Here is a 25,695-nt window from a genome sequence, read left to right on the forward strand (position 1 = left end):
GAAAATATCTGTAGCGCCTTCTCTTTAAATATAATTTTATCCATCTTACGTATATTCTTCATAACTTGTACCTTTTCTTCATAATAATGAAATCTAATTATTACATCTCTTGTACCTTTTCTTCATAATAATGAAATCTAATTATTACATCTCTTGGCTTTTCATTGGGTAAGGATTGATATCTTATGATCCTATGAACTCTATCTATTTTTAATATTTCTTCTTCGGCTCTTCCCAGTATGGGGTTGAACAGAGTCTGCAACACTTTACCTAACTCCTCATTTTAAAATTTTTCTTCTAAGCCTCTTATCCTCAGATTTTTTCTTCTTCCCTGATTTTCTTGATCTTCAATTTTATATAAGATTGATCTATTTGTTTTTTGGATAGATTTCATTTGCTCCCTTAATTCCATCAAGTTCTGGTCATACTTACTCATTCTCTCTTCCACCTCCTCAACTCTACCCAGTACTAACCCTATATCTGCCCTTACAGATGGAATTTCCAGTTTTAATAAAGTTTCCACTTTTGCCAGTGCTTCCGTGAATATTTCTCTTACTAGGCTTAGGTTTACTTGAGGCTCCTCTATCCCCAGACTGCCCTCTGTTACGAGGGATGTCCCTCCTTTCCTTTTCTGTTATTCCCTTCTCCTAATCTTATCTTCTTCCCGGACACTCTCCCCCCCATCCTGGTAAGTGTAGTACATATGTCCTTAGTTTTTTCTACTCCAGGTCCCTCCCCCATCTCTCTAACTCCACTGGGTCCAGCTCCAGATTTCCTTACAGTTGTCTGTCTGGGGGTTTCCTGTGTATTCTCCGTCAGGCTTGTCAAGGGGGGCTACCCAACAAACCAGTCTATCTCCCCCCCATCCGACCGCAGTATTTCAGTGACTGATTTTAATCTACTTCCTTCAATGCCATCTCACTTGGCTAATTTCATTAGTGGTAGGCAAGGCACCAATCTTCTGCGTTGGGGACTAATGCTGCAATACCCCCGACTCCCAGCTCTGATATTCCCCTCCTGGTACAGTCCGTCCTTAGGGCCTCCTAATTATATAATATGAAGTGGTTGTATCTGTCACCCAGCTATGTAGTTGTCTCTCCCTACACCGACAACCTTTATATTCTACCGGTCATCCACTGTTCATTTATCTATTTAGAAGGAGATTATGTATGTAGTCAGTTCCCAAACAAGATATGCTGTACCACCTCCTGTTGATCACTCCTCAAGTACAAATTCGCAGGCAGATTAAACACAGGGGGGGGGGGGGCGAAGAGAGGGGAAGGGAGAGCAGGGGGGGACAGGGACAATGGAGGGGGGGGGAAAGGGAGAGGGGACCGACCTCCACTCAGGTCCGAGATCTCTCTCAATATTGCGGCTTTATCTATGCTCCAGCAATACCCGAAGAACCATCCAGCCAGCTTAATCAATGAGGAACATATTTAAGTCTCAGCGGTTGGAGGGTATCTGACCTTGATTGAAATATATCCATCACTCTTTCTGCTGTATCCCTTTGGCCAGGGCTCAGAGCTCAGCCACATCTCCCCCATACAGACCGCTCACCATCTCCCTGATAGAGTGTATCAGGCAGCTACACAGACCTACAGAAAGTAACCTTCTCCAGCTGTTATTACTTATGCAGCCACTGTTATCATTTTTATTTTACTTAGTCCACAGCCATCCATCCATCCATATAAAGAGCATCAGCTGTTATCACCGCTTTGCAGTATACATTACCACCTCCAGCCCGGCCAGTCCTTACTCACAGACTCTGCTCCCCCGATTCGTTCAGCGCTCTCCATCACTAGACCTCCATAGGGGGGAGGGGGAGAAGGAGCGAGTCTCCAGCCGGTCACGTCCGTCCCCCGCTCCGCCGTAGACACTGAGCCTGGACCTGCACCCTGGACCTGCTCCCACGGTCTAAGCGTCCTCGCGCCGTGGCTCCGGATCGCTTCTCCTCGCTTCGAGGGTATCCATTCGGCCCGTGCAGACCGTCGGGTGGCGTAGGCGGGGCTCACCTCAGCACGTGCCCGCTACATGCTGGTGGCTCCTCCCATCCCCTCCTTCTTAAAACTTTGACTCCAAATTTATTATTATAAAAACTTTACCTTAGTAATAATCAGAAGTGTAATACAAAGTAGTCAAATATATAAATCTTGCTGGACTGGGCAAAAAGGTAATCCTATGTTCCTAAAACCACACCTGAATCATTCCCGATAAACCCTATACATCAAGCTAAATTCAACTATGTTATTAACATTGACATTAACATTGAAGAGCCAGTACAGAGCCAACATAAAGCCTGTTTTTGGTGAATCTGTTAACACAGCCAGCACATAACTCACTTGAGAGGCAATAGTATATAAGAACAAATAAGGAACCCCCTTCCAGTTTGAATCAACAGTTAATATCAAGGCTAATAGCCTTTCACAGAAATCTAAATATCTCCTAGCTATCTCCCAGTCTCTTAAAGGTGTCTTACAGTTTCTGAAGGCATATTCTTTTGTACAGTGTACAGTGTACAGTGTTTCTACTTGTCCAGAAGATCTACCACAGTGACCACTACCTTGTTGTAATTTGGATGTTATTTTTGTTGCTGATCTGAAAAATATCACTCACAAATAGTTAGGATCTGTTCACATCTATGCATTCCCGGAAACGTAGCATAGAAAAACATGTGTTTTTACTTTAAGAGAAGTATGACCAAATCATTTTTGGCCATACATCTCATGTGGATGTCAACTTACTTTTGCTTTTCTGTGATCCAGACTCAACCAAAAGTAGGCTATTGCCTGCCATAAGCAGACGTGGCAGAGCTCTGAAAGGATCCCAACAATATTGATGGGGGTCTTTTTTTATTTGTGCAGAAAACACTATAAAGATAGATTAAATATGGGGAGTCATCCTTTTCTAGTACTACTAAAAACGTTAGGTCATTGAAGAATCATTATCAATTATTAATGGAGAGGGAATACACTGTTGGCGGTGTCCTTGACTCATAAACAATGTCCATAATGTCAAATCCATGATGATACCAAATCACATCAAGCAGCTGATGGATATTTATGTGGAAGGTTTAGCCAGGCATAAAGGTTCTCACAGATTTTTTTTTTTAGGCAACATGCAACTATAGAAAACATGTTTTTTTAGTCACCGTCCAAGGGGGCAATCACTGAAAAACATGTGGCTCCTGTTCTTTCCCTGGCTTAAAAATTAAACTGCTCTTAGCAGATACAAATTATCTCAAAAGTATTATACCTGTGAGATAAAAATGAGCTATAATTCTTATCCAAGGGAGAGCAAACTAATTGAACATTACCTTATGAAACTGTTACAAACCGTAGTTATAGGCGTGTTGCACGCACATTTTTCTCCTGAAAATAGGGGGCAAATCAGGGGTGCGTGTTATACGCTGACAGTGTTCCTCTCCGCTTGGCTCTCATGTCACACACACAGTCCCGCCTCCACAAACTGGCATTGGACCAGTGTTTTGTCTATCACAGGAGCTGGTCCAGTGCCGATGGCGGAGGCGAGACTGTGTGTGTGTGTGACGTAAGAGCCAAGTGAGAGCCGAGTGGAGTGGAGATGACGGCTCTGTGATTTCCTGATGTTTAGGCTGCTTTGATGAGAGATGTTGAGGCTGCAAATTAGGCTAAAAAAAAGCATTGAGAATATTGATTAGGCTGCATTGATGCATTAACAGGCTGCAGATGGACATTGATCAGGCTGCAGATGGACATTGATCAGGCTGCATTGAGGACATTGATCAGGCTGCATTGAGGACATTAATCAGACTGCAGATGAGCATTAATCAGGCTGCAGATGGGCATTAATCTGGCTGCAGATGGGCATTAATCAGGCTTCAGATGGGCATTGATCAGGCTGCAGATGGACATTGGTCAGTCTGCAGATGGACATTGATGGGCACTGACCCGTAACCACTTGACATCTGCGCTATGTCCGAACGATGGCCACAGCGCGGATCTGAATTCCCAGGAGGCCATCATATGACGGCCTCCCCTGTGCGCTATCCCAGCGTGTGCCCTACAGGGCGCGCGCAGAGCACGCTGTGATCACTGAGTCACTAAGACTCGGGTGATCACCGATCCGTGTAAGGGGCCGGTCCCAACCCCTTACCATGTGATCAGCTGTCAGCCAATGACAGCTGATCACATGATCAAAACAAAAGCTCAGCGATCGTTTCTTTTCTCCTCATGCTGACAGTGGAGGGGGAAAAAAAAGCTGATCACCGGCTCATCTTAAAGGGACATCGGTCCCGAAACGGAAGAGGCAATTATGCTTCATTTATGCCATCCGAAAGTGCCCACAAGTGCCACCTATCAATGCCCACAAGTGCCACCTATCAATTCCCACAAGTGCCACCTATCAATGCCCACCAGTGGTGCCAATCCGTGCCACCTAGAAGTGCTGCCTATCAGTGTAACCGATCAGTGCCCATCACTGCCACTCATCAGTGCCCATCACTGCCACCTATCGGTGCCCATCAGTGCCGCCTCATCAGCATGCATCAATGACGGACAAAAATTACCCGTTTTTAACATTTTATAAAAAAAAATTAAATTTAAAAAAATGTGGTCTTTTTAAATTTTTTCTAACAAAAAATAAAAATCGTGCAGGTGATCAAAACCACCAAAAGAAATTTCAATTTGGGGGAAAAAATGAAAAAAAATGAATTTGGGTACAGTGTTGTATGACCGTGCAATTGTCATTCAAAGTGCATCAGCGCTGAGGGGGGTTTAAGTGCCCAGTAAGCAAGTGGTTAATTTGCTTTAAAGTTGATTATTTAAAAAATATGCTTTATTCCTGAAACTTCCCTCTTAAAATTAGGGTGAGTGTTATATGCCGATAAATATGGTATTTATTTGTGACTTTTTATTTCTACTAGGAAGAACATTACCCTATATAAATAATACAATGGCAGAAATACTAATCACAGTATAATATGAGAATGAATTCTGTTTTGCACTCAAATAATTGGAGTGTCTGTTAAAGAAAAACTGTTGAGTTGATGTGCTTCTTTGACATTATAGGGTTTATTTACTAAAGGCATATAGGCTTTTCCATTTGCAAGGTGATTTTCCTCTAGCCTAGTGATTAAGAAGTCAGCTCTGCTGACTTCCACCACTCAATCATGTGCAAGCAAAAATATAGTTTTTTTACTTTGCACATAATTGAGTATTCTTTGCAAAGCAAATTTTCACCACATTCACTAAGCTAAGGGAAAAATCCCCTTTAAAAGTGAACATTTTCTTGCAAAGTGTATAGCCTATTTGCCTTTAGCAAGTCAATTTGACCTGCATCTTCTTCACATCTCGTCCTAATAAACAATTTGAGTGAAAATATCTCTACTTTTCCGCAATACAAACACATTTAGAACATTTAGTGCAAAAATATTTTGTAAAGTCAAGGATTTACTTTAAACTGCCATCTCTATATAGTATTATACCAATTTTTGAAAAAGTACCCTAAAAAATTTAAAACAAAGCATTAATGGGTTATAAGAAAGCTAATATTGCAGCTCAGACACTATTGCCCCCTATGCGATTCTTTACAGACTGCAGTTTCTTCTGCACCCTCCAATTATTTCCAGAATCTGTTAAACTGAGCCACAGCCAGCAGTGTTCATTTTAGAATTTGGGTGATGGAATGCTGGACTCCAAGCCTGTTAGAGTTTTCAAATAAATCAAATAATTGCTGTAGTGTGGCAGCCAGGGGCAGACTGACAACTCATGGGGCTTCCAGGCAATAGGAGAAGATTATGAGGCCCCCGGGCAATAGGAGATTATGTGGACCCCAGGCAATAGATTATGGGGCCACACAGTATACACACACAGACACACAATATACACACACACACAGTATACACACACAGAATACACACACTAAAAAGGTACTGGAGAGGCGGGGCAGCTATAATCTTGGGATTTTTTTAAAAACACTAATTTTTGCATACTGTCCCTGGTTTTATTGAGACTGGCAACCCTGAAGCCCCAAGGGGGTTCCTAAATGTGTTAACCTGTATGGTGTAAAAGACCCTAATCTAAGCTGTAAGGTTTTGTCCAGATATGAATTTGGGTATGGCTGCCAGACAACTTAACTGAGTCAACTTCTAACTACAGTTTACAGAGGATTAAAATCCAAGAATAACTCCACGGCCAAACTCCTCTTGCACAATAAATCTAAGCCCAGATGAAGGCAGATTTGTGCATATTCCCTGAAAAGCTTTGTCTGTCAACTCTTGATAGACTTATGTCAAATACAAGTTTATATCTGGTTTGATCCATAGTTGCAGCAGTGTGGCTAGTAAGTTATAAAGCTGACGTTTACTGAATGTGCCTAGCTGTATAAACAATGAAAATTGTACCTACATATCCAATAACCCTTAGCAATAATTTACAATTTTGCCTTTATACCACTTTTATCTTATCTACCATATGGAAGCTAACATCTTTTTGCTACTTCTGAAAAATGCAGACTTTATTTCCATTACAGAAATCACATTCTGTCCTTCTGAAGGTGAAGACTCTTGTGAGATTGTGAAGTGCTTGGTGATTTCAAATTTCTTCTTATAAAGCAAAGTGCCATGGCTTTTGATAATGTACAGTATATCTCAAACAGACATTTCCCCTGTGTCTTTGTGGGTGCTAGAAAAGCAAACATTCTGCTGAAAGCTCTTTTTGTTATTGCTAAGATCCTTGGCTCCGTTATTTATACAGTAAATGAGGCTTTCATTTTACAGCTTAGTTACTTATAATTCACATCAAGTGATTGTAAAGCCTTTATTTTTTCTTCATTCATTAAAAAAAAAAAAGATAAAAGATGTTATACTTACCTGCTCTGTACAATGGTAATGGGGAGGGGGGTGGAACAGGTATTGGAGCGTTTTTTACCTTACTACATAGAATGCAGTAAGGTAAAAAACATTAAGACTTTAGAACCACTTTAACCACCACTTGCCAACTACTGCACGCCGATATATGTCGGCAAAATACCAGTGGTGGGCAGGGATAGCAGGTGCGTGCACCCACCTCGTACCTCGTGACCGTGCCCACGGGACTAGCGGACTCGATGTCTGCCGGTCTCCCGGCGATCGTTTCACAGAGTCGCAGAACGGGGAAGTGTCTATATAAACAAGGCATTTCCCCATTCTGCCTTGTGTCATGACAGAGATCACTGCTCCCTGTCATCGGGAGCAGTGATTGCTGTCATATGAGTTGAAGCCCACCCCCCCTCAAAGTTAGAATCACTCCCTAGAACACATAACCCCTTCATCGCCCCCTAGTGGTTAACCCCTTCCCTGCCAGTGTCATTTATACAGTACTCTGCTTAGCAGAAACACAATATCTCCACTTTCCTCCTTCACAGAACGGCGGTCTGCCTTGTTTACATAGGCAGACCGCTGTTCTACCTCTCCTGTGAATAATCAATGGGTGCCGGCGTCCATCGCCATCACCGGACCCGCTGATTGGCTCCCACTGTGTCCAATCACAGAAGGACCTGGTCGCTGGCGGCAGCGCGTGTGCCCCAGACGCACTGCACAAAATCACATACCTGTACGTGATTTTGTGCAGAAGGGTCGTCCTGCCGCAGTATATTTGCGCGGGGTGGTCCTGAAGTGGCTCTAAAGGCAGGGCATTTTTTTTTACCTTAATGTATTCCCTGCATTCAGGTAAAAAAATCTCAGTGATAGTATCGCCCCACTATATACTTACCTGAGTCCTGTGTAAATCCAGTACTTTGCCCATCTGCAGTAGCACTGGTCTGTGCTCCTCTCCTTAGAGGACACAGAGATGGTATCAGGAACCATTTGCTGCTGTAATCAAATACCGGGAGGAGAGAAGTGGGGGATGAGGCCGAGCCGCACTGTATGTGTCTATGGATGCACACAGCCTCTTGGAGCGTGCCTGCACGTGTGCCCCATAGCACATAGCTTGCTATAGGGGCACACATAGAAGAGGAGGAGTGGAGAGTGTCGACGTGGGACCCCAAAAGAGGTGGTTGAGGGCCAATCTGTGCAATACACAGAGCGGGTAAGTATAACATGTTAATTATTTTAATAAAAAAAAAATTTACCCGTACAACCACTTTAAGTACCAAAAGATTAATACTACGCTAAAGCTTTTATCCAACCTAGTCTTCGTATTATGTTAAAAACTCTTTTTGCTGCATCATTAACACACATTTTGCTGTGCTAAATACAACATAATGCAGCACATGCATGTGAAATACAGTGAAACACAACAAAGTGTGAGCAAACATGTGTAAAACAGTTTGATGTAGAACCAGATACATGCTGTCTTTTTGCTCTTGCAGCTCTTTTCTTATTTAATTAAAATGTTTCTTTAGCCTTTGTCTTCCAGAAAATGAGACACATCTGGCATCAAGGTTAGCAATGTCATGCACTGTAATGCAGTTCTGATAAGGCAATAAAATCCATCTTTGTTTTATAATACCCTGTCAACACATGCAATGCCTGTAGCCAAACAGTTAACGGATGGAGGAAAAAGACAGTGGACCTCTGGGATGCACTTGCTGTGATTGCTTAGTGATGGTAACTAATGCTGCCCTCCTAGTCACTTAGTCACTGTATAGACAATTCAAACAAGATAAGATTTCTTCTACAGAATGTGGCTACTACTAGTATTCAAAATTAAACAAAACTGGAAGAAATGACAATTCATACATAAAAAAACTATAGTATAAAAATTCAGCTAAAGTAAGTGACCCATAGAAACCAAATATTAACAAAATTTTCATAAGTGCCATTTAAAGCTGAACTTCAGGGAAAGTAAAAATCCTTCCTTGCACTGCGCTGCACCTGTATTGCAAGGGTTTAATGCTCATTTAGTTTTGGGGGGGGTGCAAAAAGTAGTTTTACCTTTAGGCTGCAAGATTGGTCTCCACAGCCTTTTCTCCTTTATGCTCTAGTAGTTGAAGGTCCTCTGACATCATTAAGTCCTATTCAGAGCGTATAGCTCTGCACTGGGTGTGATTATGCTTAGAGACAGACCACTGAAGCATATACTGTAGAGACAGAGGAAAGTGCCAGCTGCATGGGGGAGCAGAGGATCAGGTAAGTAAAACATATTTTTTTCTCCCCCATAAAACAAAATGATAAATTTACCCTTTGCAGTGAGGAGACAGCCCTACTGCAAGGGAGCATTTTTTCCTTCAATGGAGATGGGCTTTAAAACACTAGTACGTTTTTCTTATCAGAAAGCCATGAAGACTAATTTTTAACCTCAAGGAAACAATTTGTGTTTTCCACACCAAAGATATTGTTTGTTTTGCTGCTAAGTGGGTGACTGTCATGAGTTTAGGGGCATATATGAATGCCCTTGATTTTGTCATGTAGAAGGGAACTCCATGGGCTGTGCTGTATCCAAAAGTTAAGTAACAAATACAAAAGCCAAAACAATTTGGACCAAAAGGTAATAACAAAGGGGAATGTCCATCAGATGTGCTATACTGCACCAACCTCACTGCATTCCCTGAAGTATTTGTTAGATGCTGAAGCATGTAGATTAGCTACCCTGGATAGGTAAGAGGGGTTCCGCTTCTTAATAAATCTGAACAGATTTACAAGGTTGAATCCAAATAGATTGTTGAAGAAGAACAAGAAGGCCTCCTTGATCTTGTAATAGGTAAGCTTAATGTTGATGTCCCTCGGGGGGCTGGAAGACCACTGTGATCCCAATGGTTGATGTCCCTCGGAGGGGCTGGAAGACCACTGTGATCCCAATGGTTGATGTCCCTCGGGGGGCTGGAAGACCACTGTGATCCCAATGGTTGATGTCCCTCGGGGGGCTGGAAGACCACTGTGATCCCAATGTGCAATGAATTCTTTAAACTTTCAATGGATTCAAAAGTTTCTGTTATTTTCAAAACCCTCTATCTTAAGGGGGGCCTAATCCAAAGACTGCAGTGAATTAAATTATTTTTTGTAGGAGTCGGTCACTGCATTTTTCTCTTCTGGGGAGCTGTGCAGTTGTCTAGTTCTCTTTTCTCTCTAGCGATATCTGTTGAGATATGTTCCAAGGTGGCTCCCACTAAGGAACTGTTTTGAAATGCTTTAAGAAATTCTCATCTGACAGAGACATTTCTTGTCTGCCCTGTGCTTCAGTAATCAGAGTAGAAATATATTTTTCAGAGTAGAGGTTCTAATAAAACGGCACACATAAGGGCACACACAAGGGCCACTTGAAACTGTACTTAGCTTCATCTATAAATATCCATTGCTTAGATGTTTCCAAAGTTGTTAAAAGTATCACCTGGGTTAAAAGTGTGTTGCTATGTATAGTCATTTCTACAGGAGAAATTACATATGTTCCCTGTAAACTCATAAACACCACACTTCACCACATCTGCCACCCATAACCAGACTTTTTTATTTCTTTCTCCCCACCTGTAATCTCTTAATTGACCAGGTCTGTTCTGTTCTTCAGAATCCTTCCAGACAAATGCGCCAAATAGTTGTAAGCCTGTAGAAAAATTTTTCTTGAAGAATTATATGGAAACCATTTCCTACTGTGCTGGAACCAGTTTATGCTGCTATTCCCACAATGCATTAGAAGCTTCCAGTATGCTGACAGAACAGTGTTCTCTTAGCACAATGTAGAGGATGGAGGTTATCGTAGGAATACATTTTTCAGAGTAGAGGTTCTAATAAAACAGCAACAGAATTTTAAAACAATATGATGTTTTTTTCATTAGATTGGTGTTCCTATTTTTTACTATAGCTTGTTAAAAACAGCAACATTTTAATCAAGTCATAAAAGTATTATTGTATTGAAGAGTTACTTTTCTAAGATGCTTTTTATTTCTAAAGAACAGTTAGGAACGTTAGGAATATATGCTAAAGTATGATTATAATGATGTTTTTTTTTTTTTTCATACTGAGTGCAAAGTCTAATGATGTCATAAGCTTGAATTAGTTCATACATCTCTAGGCAAGAGCACTATAGCATTTATAAGCACTAAAGCATTTCCAAGATTTCTTGGAAACAGACGTTTAGCTAGACCTTAACGGAACTATGGATAATCCGAGAAAAGTAATTGATTTTTAATAGCCTAGAGAGAAAAATGATAGGTAAGATAGGTTATAAGAAAGTGCAAGTAACTCAAGAACATTTCAAGGTTGCTTTGGTAACCCCTTGGGTAATCGTTTGCTTTTACAGGATGTATACAATATTTCTATATCACAAATGAATAGCCATCGCTTTGGAAGACAGAGACTTTAATAACTGTAGAATCCAGTAAAAAATTCTTCACATCCATGAAGTTAAATGCTGTGAGTGGACACCTAAAATGTTATGTGACCATATGGGGTTAATTTTCTTCCAACAGTTCAAATTTTTTTGTTGAAAACTGTTATTTGCTAGTTATGCTACTGTTCATTGAATTGTGTTATACATTATGTTTTTACAATATTTTACAATATTTTATGAAGCTTATTTTTAAAATATTTACCTTAATGCTGCGGTAAATTCCACTATGCAGAGGTGAGCCTTTGCCATTATGTGCAAGTATCTAAAGCAGAATGAGTTGGAATGTACACGACACAGTGTACGTACTATACCAGTGATGGAGAACCTTGGCACCCCAGATGTGCTCCCAATTTTTTTTCTTTAAAAATGTACATTGTATAGTATAGTGATGACGAACCTTGGCACCCCAGATGTTTTGGAACTACATTTCCCATGATGCTCATGCACTCTGCAGTGTAGTGGAGCATGATGGGAAATGTAGTTCCAAAACATCTGGGGTGCCAAGGTTCGTCATCACTATACTATACAATGTACATTTTTAAAGAAAAAAAATTGGAAGCACAGAGAAGAGTTTGCATACTTTGCAAACAATATTTAGACTCTGCATGGGGCTAACAAACCACACCAAGGTACAAAGACCTTTTCAAATTTTAGCGCAGATACAAAAATCCGCTGTCTGCAGGACGCTGCAGTGGGCACGCCACACTATGCCTGCATGTTATGAGTTGCCAGACCTGCATTGTTCTTTGGATTGTTCTCTGCATATTGCTACTCTATTTCCAATTCCTGAAAATAGACAGGGTTTGGCTTGTTTTGGAAGGCCCATTTGTATGATTTATAAATGTGCAGGTATGTATATGCTGTAAGTGCTTCATAAATTGATCCCTCAGATTGTTTTTCTAATATGTGGGAAACTCTCTGCTGCTTCTCTCTAGAAAAGGGAACAGTATATAAGCAATGTATGTCCCTAGGGTATGTTTAAGCAAGGTGAGTATAAAAGTCATTTCAGAAGACAGCTAGAGCACACACGGCCTTTTATTTTTAATTGAGGTCTGTCTACTATGGGCAGCCGTCAATCAGTTAAAGTAGAAGTCAAGCCAAAGACTTTCTTTTTAGTGTTAGACAGAGTAATGTTTGAAATTTTTTTGGGGTTTTACATTGCTGTCAGTACCCCTGTTAGAGGTATTTTCCATCATGCCTTACCTGGCATTATTCACTGGTGCAGAAGGTAAAGATAAAAATCCATGTGGAAACCCAGCAGTGCCAGTACGAGGACCTTTAGTGTCCCACTAATGGGAACTACTTAAGCAACTTACTTTGAAAGTCTGGACCTTTTTATGCCCCAGCAAGTGCCCAAGGCAGCCTCTTCTGCTTACCCCTCAGTCTGGCCCTGGGGCTCAGAAAACAGTAGCCCTGCAAAGGCTTTATTACTTCTTCATATTAATAAACACGTGTATTTTTTTGCTGTGTGTGCTCCTGTTAGCGACATTTCCAATCACTTCCTGTCTCAGAGGGCATAAGTCACCAGAATTGGAACTGAAAGAAAATCTTTGGACAGTGGACAGCAGTTAAAGCCTGACAGAGGAATCTGTTTTAATCATGATGCTGTTGTTTTTGATGCACAGTCCTCTAAGGGGGGATGGAAATCAACTAGACTTTCCAATCCTTACATAATTCTCCACCAATCCCATTCTCCTGAAGTCCAGTGTTTTATTAACACTTCCCAAAATGTGTGCAACTACAGTCTATCTGGGTGTCAGTAGTATCATGAAACATTTTTGTTTCCGTGTGTTTCAAACACTTCCACAACAATGGTTCAGTGGTAATGGCTGGCACTGCAAAGAACTGCAAACAACCTTGTTTATAAACGTGCTCTTCTTCATTCCAGATTGATGATTCCTCATTTGAGTCTCCTTCATTACCAACTTAGCATTAGTATTGGGCGAACAGTTCGGCTCGAGCATGCGTTCAGACTGACATTTGCCTGTTCAGCCATTAGCCAAACACCCAAATTTGCAGGGTGTTTGCCTGGTATTCACCCCACCGAACACCCTGCAATGCACTGAGCGCTGCACAGTGCATTATGTACAGTGTAAGCTGGTTGTTAAAGAGTGGGGCCAGGAAGTCCTTAACAACCAATGAGTCATCAGCTGTCAATGGGTTTTCACGCTAACAACTAAATAATAAAAAGAAAAGTGCCGGTTAAAAAAAAAAAAAATGCCTGGGAATCCCCCCAAATCCATACCAGGTCCATTGGGTCAGGTATGGATTTGGAGGGGAGTCCCATGCCAAAATTAAAAAAAAAAGTTTGGGGTCCCTCCCAAAATCCATACCAGACCCTTATCCAGGAATTCAGCCTGGAAGGTGAGGAAACGGGCGCCCCCCCCCCCTTCCAGAACCATACCAGGCCACAAACCCCCCACCCAAAAGCACAAGGTCCTCATCCCCACAACCATGGCCAGTGGTTGTGGGGGTCTGCGGGCTGGGGGTTTTTTTTGTTCGGTCCGTGATTGATGATGGATTTTCATCGAGGGACACAATTTTTTTCTTTTTTAATAAAGGATTTGTCAAAAACTTGTCTCTTGTTTTTATTACTTTTTGACACTTTTTTTAATGAATAGGTAGGAGTACTATGTACCCCATACTTATTCACATGGGGGGCAGGATCTGTGGGTCCCTTGTTAAAGGGGACTTCCAGATTCTGATAAGCCCCCTGTCTGCAGACCTTCACAACCACCGGCCACGGTTGTGGGGATGAGGCCCTTGTCCCCATCAACATGGGGACAAGGTGCTTTGGCGTGGGGAGCAGATATGTGGCCTGGTATAGTTCAGGAGGGGGGGCACTTGCTCATCCTTTCCTGACCTGCCAGGCTGCATGCCTGGATAAAGGTCTGGTATGGATTTTGGGGTGGACCCCATGTAGATTTTTTTTTATCATTTTGACGTGGGGTTCCCTTCCAAATCCATACCAGACCCAAAGGAGGGACCCCATTCCATTTCTTTCTTTCTTTTTTTTTTAATAGCCGAAAGTCATTTTAAATGGGATTTGACTCATTTTTTTTCTATAGAAATAAAATTTTTACTGCAGCATGTTATATATATACAGCTGTGCCACTTTACAGGCATACTAAGGGGACTACCCCGACACTATATTTAAAGGAATTTTTAATTTTTATTGGTGCACTTTCAGTGTAATTAAAATCACTGCCCTGGAAAAAAAATTTTTTATTGAAAATTACTTGCATATTAGCCTTAAAAATGGGCACTTTTGATTTTCCCTGTTTGGCTCCCATAGACTTCAATGGGGTTCACCGTTCGGGTTAGAAATGTACCCCTGTTCGGGAGTTCTGATGCAAATCGAACAGGGGCTGTTCGGCCTATGTCTATTTAGCATGTTGCAAGTCACTGTCAAGTATATCTATAGATACCGACACATCTAGCATGTGCTTCCTTTAATGGCTACTGCTGATAGCTGATTCTAAAATAAGTGTTGCACACCCACTAAGGAGCCACAGATGAACTGAATCTCCCACTCCTTCACAGCCAGGCACACCAAATTTTTACAGGCACTCCAGAGTCAGAGAACAGTCCATGACTTTGTTTTTGTAAGTTATTGAGGGTCAAAAACTTGGATAGGGATGGGAGGTTATGGGGTGTCCACTTCAGCAACAAAACTTTGGCAACAACTTCAGGGACATCTTCTTAAATGCAGTCTATATACAGTCCCCTTTACTCTCCTCCTGCACACACTTGCTTGCTGGCTCCAGCTGAATCACTGTTAGTTGATCTGACAGGTTTTTATTAAGATTTAGCAATGGCCCTTTACAGGCAGGTGCTTGTAGCCCCTTGTGGTGCAGCAAAAATTACAGATCTGCTTGCACTTCTCCTCCTTGGCTACTGATCCCAGCTCCACCTCTTCAGGCACTGCCAACCCATGTGGCTGCAGCTATCCCTTTCACTAGCCCTCCAGGCTATCTTCTCCACACCAGTCCAACAGACTGACTCTTCACCAACACAACGGGCTGATTCTCACCAGCCCACCAGACTGACTCTCAGGAAATCTCCGGGGAAAGATGAAGACTTAAGCACACCACTGTCTTCAGGGAAACTAGCTACGTGTGGCAGTCTCAGCCCTTGTTAGTCCCCAGCAGTGCTGATCTACTCAAGCTGTCCTCTCTTGCTCCCGTGCCTCTAGTAAGGGCTTTCTCTCATGTGTTGTGGCAGGATCCTTACAGCACTTGAGCTCTGGCCCAAGGCAGGACACCCCCCCCAGACTAGGGGGCACCCCTGAGAGCCCCCGACAACCTCTTCAGCACTGTATCTCCATCTTCAACCCGACTGCCTTACTGGCATTGCTCATGTCTATTTATGAAGTAAGCTCAGCCCCCTGCCAGACCACTACTGGCCCCCCTGCCAGGCCTCATAAATATTCCAGGCAACTCCTCCAAACCTCCACCCACTAGCTCTAGAACATTCTCCAATGCCTCAGAAACAGGGGCAGGCATCAGGGGAGCTGTCAGGATGAGTCATTCAGCTCTGATTCACTGAAACAGATGAATGGCACAGGCTTAACCCTGAGCCAAGCTAAATTGACCTACTCTAACATAGCCTAAACTATCTCTAGCACACACAAGAGGATGCTACATAAGCATATGTACCTACATATCTGTCTTGTGCATAAATCAAGACTCCTGACGTAAACCATTAACAGTTATCATGTGTAATACCAGTACTGCATTACCTACTAATTAAACTACGTTAGTTTAATTTAAGTAGTGACCATATCATTCTAAACTAATATTAAGATGCATATGTAAAAGTTATGCCGCGTACACATGATCAGATTTTCCGACAACAAATGTTGGATGTGAGATTGTTGGCGGAAAGTCTGACCTTGTGTATGCTCCATCAAACATTTGTTGTCTGACTTTCCCCCAAAAAATGTTGGCTAGCAGGTTCTTATATTGTCTGCCAACAAATGTTTGTTGTCGGACTTTCCGATCATGTGTGCACAAGTCCGTCAGACAAAAGTCCATGCATGCTCAGAATCATGGATGAGAGGGCTCGTCCCCTAAGGGTATGATATTGCGCACCTACCAACTTCTGGTCACAGATATGTCATCAACGGGACCTAGGAATACCTACATGTCCAAATGGGAGCAGGATCTGGGGGAGGCCATACCCTTGAAGATCTGGCAGCTCATCTGGTCACAGGCCTCAAAGAGCTCAATATGTACCCTATACAAGGAGAATCAGTATAAGATTTTACTTCCCTGGTACCAAACCCCTGACCTGCTCCACTCTATCTATCCCTCGGCACATCGCCGCTGCTGGCGCTGCTGCAGCCGCAGGGAGGTGGGTACGCTATATCATATATACTGGACCTGCCCACAGATCACCCCTTATTGGCAAATGGTTCAATCCCTTCTCCAATCTATCTATTGATGCAAGGCTACCACTGGACCCTAAAATGTTCCTTTTAGGCCTCCCCCTCCTCATTCTCTAAAACCTATAAAAAAACTCCTAACCCAGGTGCTAACGGCCGGGCGTTGCTTAATAGTGCTAAATTGGAAAAAGAGGGATCCCCCTTTCTGACTGAATTGCATACAAGGATTAGGGATGTCAAACGGATGGACTATCTGACAGCCTCCCTAAATAACACTCTCGATAAACACAATCGGGTGTGGGAGGAGCTATGGGATAGGCTGAAAAATACTCGGTCTAGCTTACTCTGGGGTAGCCTCCCTCGGACAGTGCGGAGGCTCAGGGCTAGGTGGGCGTCCCCTCTTCTCTTACCCCTGATCTACCTCTAATCTTTCTGTCTCGCTCTATCTTTACTTTTCTCAGCTCTCTTGTCTCAACTTTCCCTCTCTACCCTCTTCTCTTCCTTCCCCTTAATCACAGTTACACTTCTAAATAACATCGGATAAAGTGGTAATACAAAATCTTTGATACAAGCCTCATGATGTTTTATCAGACCTGCAATGTTTTTATGCTTCTATTTTGTTTGATCCAGGTTCCACATTCCTTAACCACGATCCTCCATAGGCGATAATATGTATTAGTAGCCCAGTGGCTGCATTCCACAATGGGTGAACTCTCCTGTTTGCTCTTTTTTTTATTACTTGTTTTTTGAAAACTCAATAAAATTGTCAGTTTTTCAAAAAAAAGTCAAATAAATTCCCACGTAGAAATTAAATATTTCCTATGATGAAATTACCAGGCTTATTTTGTACACAAATTTAAATATTCCTATTAGTATTGACTCCCAAAACACCTGTTTATAATTATGTACTGCACGTGTGCCCTATTAATAAGCAAAAATTGAGTTTTAAAGAATTTTTGTTTCACTCATTATGCAGTAGTACTGTTGTTCTTAAAATGTTAAACAGTGTTGTTCCTTGGTGTTTGTCATATTGTTTGCTTACTTGCTTCTTACTACGTTTTAATTCTTGATTTACAAACACTTGATTTACAGAATTCCCCAGGGTTTACAAACCCTGGGGAATTCTATATCAGAGCCAAATAGTGGAAAACACTGATTGTACATGCTAAGTTGCTTGTTATCCTAATAATCTTAATAATGAAATGCTAAACGTATTTAAGTAGCACTGAGGAGCCTGTTTGTCAAAATGTATTTCCATGACTTTACAACTTTACGCTATTTATAAAAGGAAATTTGTAAGTTAGCGTCTTAGTTGTTTCCACAGCCAGTGGGCTGAACAAGAGACGCCTGCATGTGTATGGCTAGCCTACATTTTCACAAAGCTTGGCTTAAAGCGGAACTATTGTTAGTATCAATCATGTTTCTTATTCATTTTTAAAAAATCTTTTTTTTTTTTTAACCGTTTTAACACTGGGCACTTAAACCCCCTTCCTAACCAGACCAATTTTCAGTTTTCTGTGCTCTCACATTTTGAATGACAATTTTTCAGTAATGCAACACTGTATACCTATAGGAAATTTCTGTCCTTTTTTTCACAAAAATAGAACTGTCTTTTGGTGGTATTTAATCACCTCTGGGTTTTTTATTTTTTGCGTTATAAAAGAAAAAAGACAGAAAATTCAGTAAAAAAATCCATTTTTCTTAGTTTTTGTTATAAAATTTTGCTAATTAGTAATTTTGCTTCATAAATTTTGGCCAAAATTGATACTGCTACATTTCTTTGGTAAAAATAACCCAAATCGGTGTATATTATTTGGTCTTTGTGAAAGTTATCCATTTATACAATATTTCTAACAAATAGCATGAACATGCCAAAAATTACACCCCAAAATAGATTCTCTACTCCTCCTGAGTATGGCAATACCACATGTGGGAGACGTTTACACAGACTGACCAGTGACCACATACAGAGGTCCAACATGCAGGGAGCGCCATCAGGAATTCTAGGGGTATAAATGTCAAATCTAATTTGACTACCTATTAAACTTTTGTGAGGCACTGTAGTGGCATGGCTGTGACATGGATGGGAATGGATGTAGCATGGATGAGCATGAATGGGGATGGATGTAGCATGGATGAGCATGAATGGGGATGGATGAGCCGTGGATGGGGATGGCTTAGTATGGATGGAATTACTGAGCATGAATGAGTATGGCTGAATATGGCCGGGTTCCTGGCAGGGATTCTGTAAGCACCATTGGGAGTCCTGGCAGGGAATCTAAAGTATCCTGGCAAGTCCTTACAGGGGTTCTTGGAGTACGATTGGGAGTCCTGGTACTGGTTCTGCAAGTACCACTGTATATTCTGGCAGGGTTTATGGGAGTATCATTAGGAGTCCTGACAGGAACTCTGCATGTACCATTGGGAATCCTGGCAGGGATTCTGTGAGTACCCTTTGGAGTCTTGGCAGGGTTTTTGTGAATATCATTGGGAGGCCTGGCAGGGACTCTGGGAGTACCATTGGGAGTCCTGGCAGGGACTCTGGGAGTACCATTGGGAATCCTGTAGGGATTTTGCGAGTACCATTGGGAGTCTCGGTAGGGATTCTGTGAGCACAATTTGGAATTCTGGTAGGGATTATCTCCTACTCCGTTTGCTTTCATGACCTCTGGAAATGTTTCTCTTTAGAGAAGCCTATTCTTGACCCTCCCTCCTAGATTGTAAGCTCTAACTAGCAGGGCCCTCTTATTCCTCCTGTATTAAATTGTTTTGTAACTGTACTGTCTGCCCTCATGTTGTAAAGTTCTGTGCAAACTGTTGACGCTATAGAAATCCTGTATTATAATAATAATAATTCCACAAGTACCATTGGGAGTCCTGACAGGGATTCTGTGTGTACCATTGGGAGTTTTAGTAGGGATTCTGTGAGCACTGTCTAGAGTTCTGGTAGAGATTCCACAAGTACCAACTGAGGTCCTGACAGGGATTCTGCAAGTATCATTTGGAGTCCTGGCAGGGCTTCTGTGAATACCATTGGTAGTCTTGGTAGGGATTCTGTGAGCACCGTTTGGTGTTCTGGTAGGGATTCCACAAGTGCCAATGGGAGTCCTGGCATGAATTCTGCAAGTATTTTTGGTGGTCTTGGGAGCCTTGGTAGGGATTCTGTGATATCCATTTGGAGGCCTGGCAAGGATTCTGTGAATACCATTGGAAGTCCTGCCAGGGATTCTGTGAGTACTGTTAGCAGGATTCTGCAAACTCAGTAACATAAACATTCTAACATATACTATTGCAGTACACAATGACCTAAAGCATGCAGAATGTAAAAGATAGCAGTTTTACTCCACTTTGTAATTGATTGTCTTTAATACACTACACTATTTGCCTATTTATGTTGTTTAATGCATAATGTAAATAACATTGATGTTAGTTTTACAGAAAAAGCAAGCTTTCAGTAGTCTGACTATGTTATGGAGACAACTATTGCTGTTGTGCTGTATAGACTCTATGTTCGTGTGTTTTGTTCTTTATATTTAATATGTATGTTGCATATTTAATATACATGTAAACATATATAGGAGTAGTGGCCACCATTGTTAGGTATACCAGACTGTGCTGCCCCTGATCCTATTATCATAATCGACCGCTAAATGTAAAACAAAAAGTTACATTATACAAAAGAAAGAAATAGTAACCACACCAATATTAACATTTGGATATTTAAATAATATTTGAGATGTTCAGTCTTTTATGCAAACAGCAATAGGTCTGAAAATACGTTTACCCATGTTACTACTTAAAGGAAAACTAGAATGCATTTTGCTAAGCTTTTTCTTAATGTTGGGTGCATATACTAATATTTTATATCACTTTATTGTTACTTTTATAAAAAGCTAAATTTACAAATAAACATTTAATATAGGGTGCATCCATGAATTTACAGTATATCTGTTAAGACAGCCCAGTAGTAGTAGCTTGTCACTTGTGGAGTGTCTTTATTACTCACTGACACTCCATAAATAGTGTCTCCCTCCTCTGAACATGCAGCTGTGTGTGTATTCTGAGTAAAACTGAACAGCAAGGTGATCATCACATTACACTCTTTTTACTGTATAGTTAAGGATGGTAAATAAAATTGTATCTAGCAGACTCTAGAGTGACACTTATTAACTGAATGTGGTGAGTATAGAGTAGTCTCATGCATTATTTCATATTTATCACATAAAAAATAAAATAGTAACTATTTTAATCTTTAGTCCTAGAGATGAACATGCATTAGGAAGAATAATATCTATAAATTATAATAAAAACCTTTTACTTAAGCTCGTTGTTAAAGCTATTTGGCTTATTTGTAGCCTTCCTTTAACATTTAGAGATGAAATTATACTTTATTGGACAACTACATTCAATAATATTTGATAGGCTATTTTAGTACCTGTATATGTTATAATCCTTCCACATTATTTCTAGAGCCTTACCCTTTTGTTTTTACTGTGATGTTGTAGAAATTGGATCATATGGGAAACTAAAATATTATGACACTATGACTGAAGAAGGTAAGATTATTTTGTGAAATATTCCTGTTAGCATTTTGTTTTCGTTTGTATGAGCTTATATGTACTTTGTTTTATTCACGTGGTATCTGCTCATTCCTGCATTGTCCACCAAGGCTGCTAATGCTGTTGTTGTTGTCATTGCTGTTGTTCTTGGTGTTGTTTTTACTATTCAGTTATGTTTGTTGTATTTTATGGTTATATTCAACATTTGGGTGTAATCCATACAAGGGATGAGCATGGCTAAATACATTTGCATTATATGACATTTGTAAGAACTTCAAATTATTATACGCCACGTGTATAGTAAAAAGGAAAAAGGTAAAGTTCGCCATCTGCTGTTTGAAATGCAGAATGCAGTATAAGCACAAGCAAGTGTTCCTATGACATCACTGAGCAGCAAGTGAAAACCATACTCAGTTTAACAGGACAGCACAACTGAGCACCATAGTTCCCACGTTTTATTTTTTTTATTTTTTTGTGCTCTTCTACTTTGATTTGCAATTACTGTTGTTACAATTATAGCCTGGCTTTTGGATTCCGTTTATCTTTTTTTTTTTATGCGTGCCATGACAGCTTAGTGTGAAGACTGTCTAATGGGTTGGTTTACAGACTACAGCTTTGCCTGCCAGCATGAAATGTTACTTTTGTTTTATATCTACATGACATCTTTCACCAGTGGGGCAAACCTGAGGGCTGCAACCTAGGATTGCAAAAATAGTGAAACACGTATATTCATGTGAGGATTGCTGGTAAATACAGGACGCATCTTAGACTGCAAAACTCAGGGGAACTCAGTCTATTTGTTGGTGACACAGAAGTCTCACGCTGCCTGCCACATTTTGTTCAAATCATGTTGTATATGTGCTTTATTCAGATTGCAGCTTCCTCCTGCAATGTTTACAGCTTTGATCATTACAGCAGAAATCTTGTCTGCCTCTGTCTACTCAGTAACTTCCCACAGACTTAAATAAGGCATTAGAGGAGGTCTTCAAATCTGGCCAAATTTCCTAAATTGCCTCTCACATCTAAAAATTTGATTTTCATACCCTTTTTTGTGGTATGGTTTTCACACTATAGTTCAGAGTTAAAATGAGAAAAATGAAAATCTAGTGCCAAGGCCCTGATTGAACCAGCTTGATGGGATGTTTGCTATTGCTATTTGTTTCTAGGACTGACCCCAGGGATGTGCTACTTTAATCATATGCCTTACCTGGTGCAACATTTCCAAAAAACGCATTTACCCCCTGCTTAGGGGCTCGTGTAGATACATCTTCCAAGGCTTTCTAAATGGCAAAGTAATTACAGCTGAACTTACAATCTTTGCCTTTGTTTTTTGGTAAAAGATTATTGTCAACAACCATCAAGAAAATACAAAACACCAGACTGGGACTACAACATGATTGAATACCCCTAGGTCTTGCTCTTCCATCTCAATCCATTTTATTTCATTTTTTTTTTTTAATAACAATTTCTTGACAACATCTGTAAATGTCTTTCTCATAGAATCCAATTCTATTGACCTAACATTGGTTACTGTGTATCAGATACCTTTGCTCCAGTTGGAGAAAGCTTTCTTTTTATTGTTTGTTATATCTCTTTCATTCTTTATGTGTGGTCCATTTCAGATTTTTCAATTTAATCCACAGAGGGTGAATTTCCCCAGTAGAGAAACAGGCAGCAATAAAAAAAACCTGGCAGGAGTTTCAAACATTCCTTGTTCTATCCAAAAAAAAAAAAAAGGCTAGAGACTCAAGCTTAAACCAGCTCAGGGTGCTAAGATTTTTTAGGGACAGCTATTCTGATTTGTGGATTGGAAACTTATTAGACATGTGCATTCGTTTTCGTCCGAATGCATTTTCGTCCGAATTTCAGCTATTTTCGTTTTCGTTTTGACAAACGATAACGAAAGCACAAAATCCGAAAAACGAAAGATCCGACATAAATAAATGCTTTTTTTTCGTTTTCATTGTTACAACAGTTCGATATAGAATAGGAGATTCGACATGACTCTGACAACAATCTGTGTCTATAGAACCTGTGTTCGAATGTGCCTAACCTTACCTCTATTAGTCCAAGATTATATAGAGAAAATATTCGACAGAGAAAAAAGATTTGACAGAGAGAAAAGATTCTGCAAGATACTGTCCTAAAAAGTGTTTGGGGACCCGGGTCCTGCCCCAGGGGACATGTATCAATGCAAAAAAAAGTTTTAAAAACGGCCGTTTTTTCGGGAGCAGTGATTTTAATAATGATTAAAGTGAAACAATAAAAGTGTAATATTCCTTTAAATTTCGTAGGGGGGGGGGGGGGGTTGTCTATAGTATGCCTGTGAAGGGGTGCATGTTGCCCGTGCTTAGAATTGTCCCTGCACAAAGTGTCATTTATGCAGGAAAAAAAGTCCTTTAAAATCACTCGCAGCTATAATGAATTGTCGGCTCCGTAATACAGAGAACACTCATTGAAAGTCATTGATAAAAAAATAAATAAATAAATAAATAAATAAAAAAAAGCGTGGGGGTCCCCCAAATTCAATTACCAGGCCCTTCAGGTCTGGTATGGATATTAAGGGGAACCCTGCCTCAAATTTAAGAAAAAATTTGACGTGGGGTTCCCCCTAAATATCCATAACCAGACCCTTCAGGTCTGGTATGGATATTAAGGGGAACCCCGCGTCAAATTTTAAAAAAAATTGACGTGGGGTTCCCCCTAAAAATCCATACCAGACCCTTTATCCGAGCACGCAACCTGGCAGGCCGCAGGAAAAGAGGGGGGGACGAGAGAGCGGCCCCCCCTCCCTCCTGAACCGTACCAGGCCACATGCCCTCAACATTGGGAGGATGCTTTGGGGGTCTGTGACCCCTCAAAGCACCTTGTCCCCATGTTGATGAAGACAAGGGCCTCATCCCCACAACCCTGGCCGGTGGTTGTGGAGGTCTGCGGGCGGGGGGCTTATCAGAATCTGGAAGCCCCCTTTAACAAGGGGACCCCCAGATCCCGGCCCCCCCCCTTTTTGAAATGGTAAGGGGGTACAAAAGTACCCCTACCATTTCACAAAGAAAGTGTAAAAAATGTTTAAATAAAACAAACACACTTTTGAAAAATTCCTTTATTAAAAATAAAAAAATAAAAAAAAGATTCCAGCGGCGGTAATCCACTCTTGCTATCCAGCGACGGACGGTCATATCTCCAGCGATGTCTCATGTCATCCAGCGCAGCGCAGCATCCTTCTTCTGTCTCCGTGTAGGAGACACTTCAAGGATTCCGGCGGCTGACGTTTGTTATGTACGGAGGGCGGGGCCACCCGTCACCTGACCCCGCCCCCCTCTGACGCAAGGGGAAACCCGGGGTTCCCTGTGACGTAGGGGTGACCCGCACCCCTCTGATGTAACACAGGCAGGTTTCCGTTACATCAGAGGGGGGCGGGGTCACCTATACGTCACGGGGAACCCCGGGTTTCCCCTTGCGTCAGAGGGGGGCGGGGTCAGGTGACGGGTGGCCCCGCCCTCCGTATATAACAAACGTCAGCCGCCGGAATGCCTGCAGTGTCTCCTACACGGAGACAGAAGAAGGATGCTGCGCTGCGCTGGATGACATGAGACATCGCTGGAGATATGACCGTCCGTCGCTGGATAGCAAGAGTGGATAACCGCCGCTGGAATCTTTTTTTTATTTTTTTATTTTTAATAAAGGAATTTTTCAAAAGTGTGTTTGTTTTATTTAAACATTTTTTACACTTTCTTTGTGAAATGGTAGGGGTACTTTTGTACCCCCTTACCATTTCAAACAGGGGGGGGGCCGGGATCTGGGGGTCCCCTTGTTAAAGGGGGCTTCCAGATTCTGATAAGCCCCCCGCCCGCAGACCTCCACAACCACCGGCCAGGGTTGTGGGGATGAGGCCCTTGTCCTCATCAACATGGGGACAAGGTGCTTTGAGGGGTCACAGACCCCCAAAGCATCCTCCCAATGTTGAGGGCATGTGGCCTGGTACGGTTCAGGGGGGAGGGGGGGCCGCTCTCTCGTCCCCCCCTCTTTTCCTGCGGCCTGCCAGGTTGCGTGCTCGGATAAAGGGTCTGGTATGGATTTTTAGGGGGAACCCCACGTCAATTTTTTTTTAAATTTGACTCGGGGTTCCCCTTAATATCCATACCAGACCTGAAGGGTCTGGTTATGGATATTTAGGGGGAACCCCACGTCCAATTTTTTCTTAAATTTGAGGCAGGGTTCCCCTTAATATCCATACCAGACCTGAAGGGCCTGGTAATTGAATTTGGGGGACCCCCACGCTTTTTTTTTTTATTTATTTATTTATTTTTTTATCAATGACTTTCAATGAGTGTTCTCTGTATTACGGGAGCCGACAATTCATAATAGCTGCGAGTGATTTTAAAGGACTTTTTTTCCTGCATAAATGACACTTTGTGCAGGGACAATTCTAAGCACGGGAAACATGCGCCCCTTCACAGGCATA

The 25,695-nt window shown here is 41.5% G+C and overlaps 1 protein-coding gene across 7 annotated transcripts in view; it reads left to right on the top strand.

Annotated features, from left to right (window-relative positions):
- SLC24A2 (solute carrier family 24 member 2) overlaps positions 1-25,695 on the top strand; it is a 353,458-nt gene that overhangs the window by 228,288 nt on the left and 99,475 nt on the right. For 5 of the 7 annotated variants that reach the window (XM_077475217.1, XM_077475218.1, XM_077475219.1 and 2 more), the window contains one exon: positions 21,177-21,227. The exons of the other annotated variants lie outside the window; for them this stretch is intronic. In XM_077475217.1, the coding sequence (XP_077331343.1) occupies positions 21,177-21,227 (51 nt within the window). The remainder of the gene's footprint in view (positions 1-21,176; positions 21,228-25,695) is intronic. 7 annotated transcript variants of the gene reach the window in all.

This window comes from Lithobates pipiens, unplaced genomic scaffold (assembly GCF_037356315.1).
Source record: "Lithobates pipiens isolate NorthernLeopardFrog02 unplaced genomic scaffold, aLitPip1_a1.2 Scaffold_13, whole genome shotgun sequence".
Taxonomy (NCBI): Eukaryota; Metazoa; Chordata; class Amphibia; order Anura; family Ranidae; genus Lithobates; species Lithobates pipiens.